This window comes from Daktulosphaira vitifoliae, unplaced genomic scaffold (assembly GCF_025091365.1).
Source record: "Daktulosphaira vitifoliae isolate Bord-2020 unplaced genomic scaffold, ASM2509136v1 Scaffold_427, whole genome shotgun sequence".
Classification (NCBI taxonomy): Eukaryota; Metazoa; Arthropoda; class Insecta; order Hemiptera; family Phylloxeridae; genus Daktulosphaira; species Daktulosphaira vitifoliae.
The window spans coordinates 2149-5176 of record NW_026099992.1 but is presented as its reverse complement, the minus strand read 5'-3'; the positions used below and the strand labels follow the sequence as shown (position 1 = coordinate 5176).

General features: G+C 39.6%; 1 protein-coding gene across 1 annotated transcript; it reads right to left on the bottom strand.

Moving 5' to 3' along the window:
* Nucleotides 1–8: 8 nt before the first annotated feature.
* LOC126909477 (uncharacterized) lies at nucleotides 9–3022 on the bottom strand. Its single transcript, XM_050691904.1, has 2 exons — nucleotides 1896–3022; nucleotides 9–372 (listed from the first exon to the last, which is right to left on the bottom strand). Exons 1-2 carry the CDS (start codon nucleotides 2497–2499, stop codon nucleotides 68–70), a joined length of 909 nt encoding a protein of 302 aa, XP_050547861.1. The 5' UTR covers nucleotides 2500–3022; the 3' UTR covers nucleotides 9–67.
* Between the last annotated feature and the right edge of the window lie 6 nt (nucleotides 3023–3028).

Below are 3028 nucleotides of genomic sequence, written 5' to 3'. Positions count from 1 at the left end.
ACTACTACTACTACTACTACTACTACTACTACTACTACTACTACTACTACTACTACTGCTACTACTGTTATTCACACCGGTGTGATGAAAAACGGTAATGAAAGCAATGAACGAATAATAAAATAATAAATAAAACAACAGTAACAGCAACGGTAATAATTATCACAACGATAACGATAATAATAATAATAATAAATATTATTATAATTACTACCGGTACCGCTGCTGCTACTGCTACTGCTACTACTACTGCTGCTACCGGTACCGCTGCTGCTACTGCTACTACTACTGCTACTGCTACCGCTGCTACCGCTGCTACTATTGTTACCGCTACCGTATGGTAACAACGGTGATAAACAGTATTAATAATAACTATAGTAATAACAGTAATAATAATAATAATTATTATAACAACAACAACGACAACGACAACGACAACGACAACAACAACGACAACAACAACAACAACAACAACAACAACAACAACAACAACAATAATAATAATTACAATAATAATAATAACAACAACAATAGTAACAACAACAATAGTAGTAATAACAACAACAATAGTAATAACGGTTATAATATTAATAATAATAATGATAATAATAATAATAATTATAGTAATAAATAATGAATAGTAATAATGATTACTACTACTACTACCAGTACTACCAGTACTACCACTACCAGTACTACCACTACCAGTACTACTACTACTACCAATACTACCAGTACTACCACTACCAGTACTAGTACTACCAGTACTACTACTGCTACTACCGGTACTGCTGCTACCGCTACTACCGATGTTGTCGCTACCGTTTGGCGATAACGGCGATAACAGCAAACGGTAAATAGTAACCGTGGTGATAGTAATAATAATAATAACAACAACAACAACAACAACAACAATATATAATAACAACAATAATAATTATAGTGATAAACGATAAATGGTAATAATAATAATTATTATTATTATAATCACTACTACTGCTAGTGCTGCTGCTGCTGCTGCTACTCCTACTCCTAGTGCTGCTGCTGCTGCAGCTGCTACTAGAATTATTGCTACCGTCGTAACGACGGTGACAATAGTAACAAAAATAATAACAACAGTAATGATATAATTATAATAATAACAACAACAACAACAACAACAACAACAACAATATATAATAATTATAATAATAATAACAGTAATAATAATAATAATTATAGTAATAAACGATAAATGGTAATAATAATAATAATTATTATCGTTAATATTACTACCACTACTACCAGTACTACTACCAACAGTACTACTACTACTACTACTACTATTGTATTGATACCGTCGTGGTAACGGCAGTAACGGTGATGAATAATAATAATAATAATAATAACAACAACAACAACAACAGCAGTAGTAGTAGTAACAAATAGTAATAAATAGTAATAATATAACAACTATAGTGATAACGGTGATAATAATTATAATAGTAATAAAAGTTATAATTATAATAATAATAATAATAATTATAGTAGTAATAATAATAATAATTATAGTGATAAATAATAAATAGTAATAATAACAATAATTATTATTGTTACTACTACTACTATTGTTATTATTAACGTTAACACTATTGTCGTTATTATTATTATTAATGTTATTATTATTATTATTATTATTATTATCGTCATCGTCATTACTGACGTGTATTAATACTGGTGTCTGCCTTTATAATAATAATAATAATAATAATAATAATAATAATAATAATGGAAAAAAATAAATAAATAAATTTTAATTAAATAAATCAATCGAGTATAATACACACATATATATATATATATATATATATAATAATATATATTATATATGTAAAAAAACGACGTGGCGCGCTTACCCAGTAGGTCCCTGTCGGGCGGGCAGTCGTAGTCGCCGCGCCCGCGGCGGTACTCCGACTCCGGGTCGTCCTCCGGGCCGTCTCGGTCGTGCCGCTGCCGCCGGTGGTCTCCGTCACTGCCGCCTCCGCCGGCCGACGTCGTCGGCTGCTGCTGCTGCTGCGGGAGGCCGCGTCGGCTGTCCGCGGCAAACGTCCGAAAGTCGGTGCACGCCCGGCACGGCGGCCGCTCCGGCCCGAGTCCGTCCCGACGCCGGTTCCGCTCCGTCTCCGGCACCTGGTGGTCCGTCGGCTCCGGCTGCTGCTGCTGCTGCTGCTGCTGCTGGTGGTCCGTCGGCTGCGGACTGCCGGCGGCGGCGTCGTCGTCGACGTCGTCGGGAAAAAACGACCAACGCATGTCGCCGCCGCCGCCGCCTCCTCTTCCGCCGCCGCCGCCGCCTCCGCCTCGCTGCTGCTGCTGCCGGTCCCGCTCGTCCTCGTCGAGTCGTTGTCGTTGATGCTGCTGCCGCTGCTGCCGCTGCCGCCCGGGCTGCGAAACGCCGCCGCCGCCGCCGTCCGGCGACACGGCCGCCCTGACGGCGTCGGCCAGGGCCGACAGAAAACTCATGGTCGTCGTGGCGTCGGCGTAAGCGTCGTCCTCGTGCTGCCGGTGCTGCTGCTGCCGGTGCTGCTGCCGGTGCCGCCGCCGGAGCTGTTGCCGCCGCCGCCGCCGCCGCTACGATTACTCGACGATTACGCGATTATTATCGACGACGACGACGACGACAATCAAAAACAACAAACGGTAACGACGATATATAAAAAATCAACGGTAATAATACAAATGGTTTATCACGATTTTAAACGCGACTACGCGAGTGAGATATTAATAATAATAATAATAATAATAACAATACGATTAATAACGGCGGCGGCGGCGGCGGCGACCACGACGGCGGCGACGACGACAATAACGATTAATAACTATTGACAATAACGATTAATAACTATTGACAATAACGATGAATAACGATTGATTAACACAATAACGATTAACAACTATTAACAATAACGATGAATAACGATTGATTAACACAATAACGATTAACAACTATTAACAATAACGATGAATAACGATTGATTAACACAATAACGAT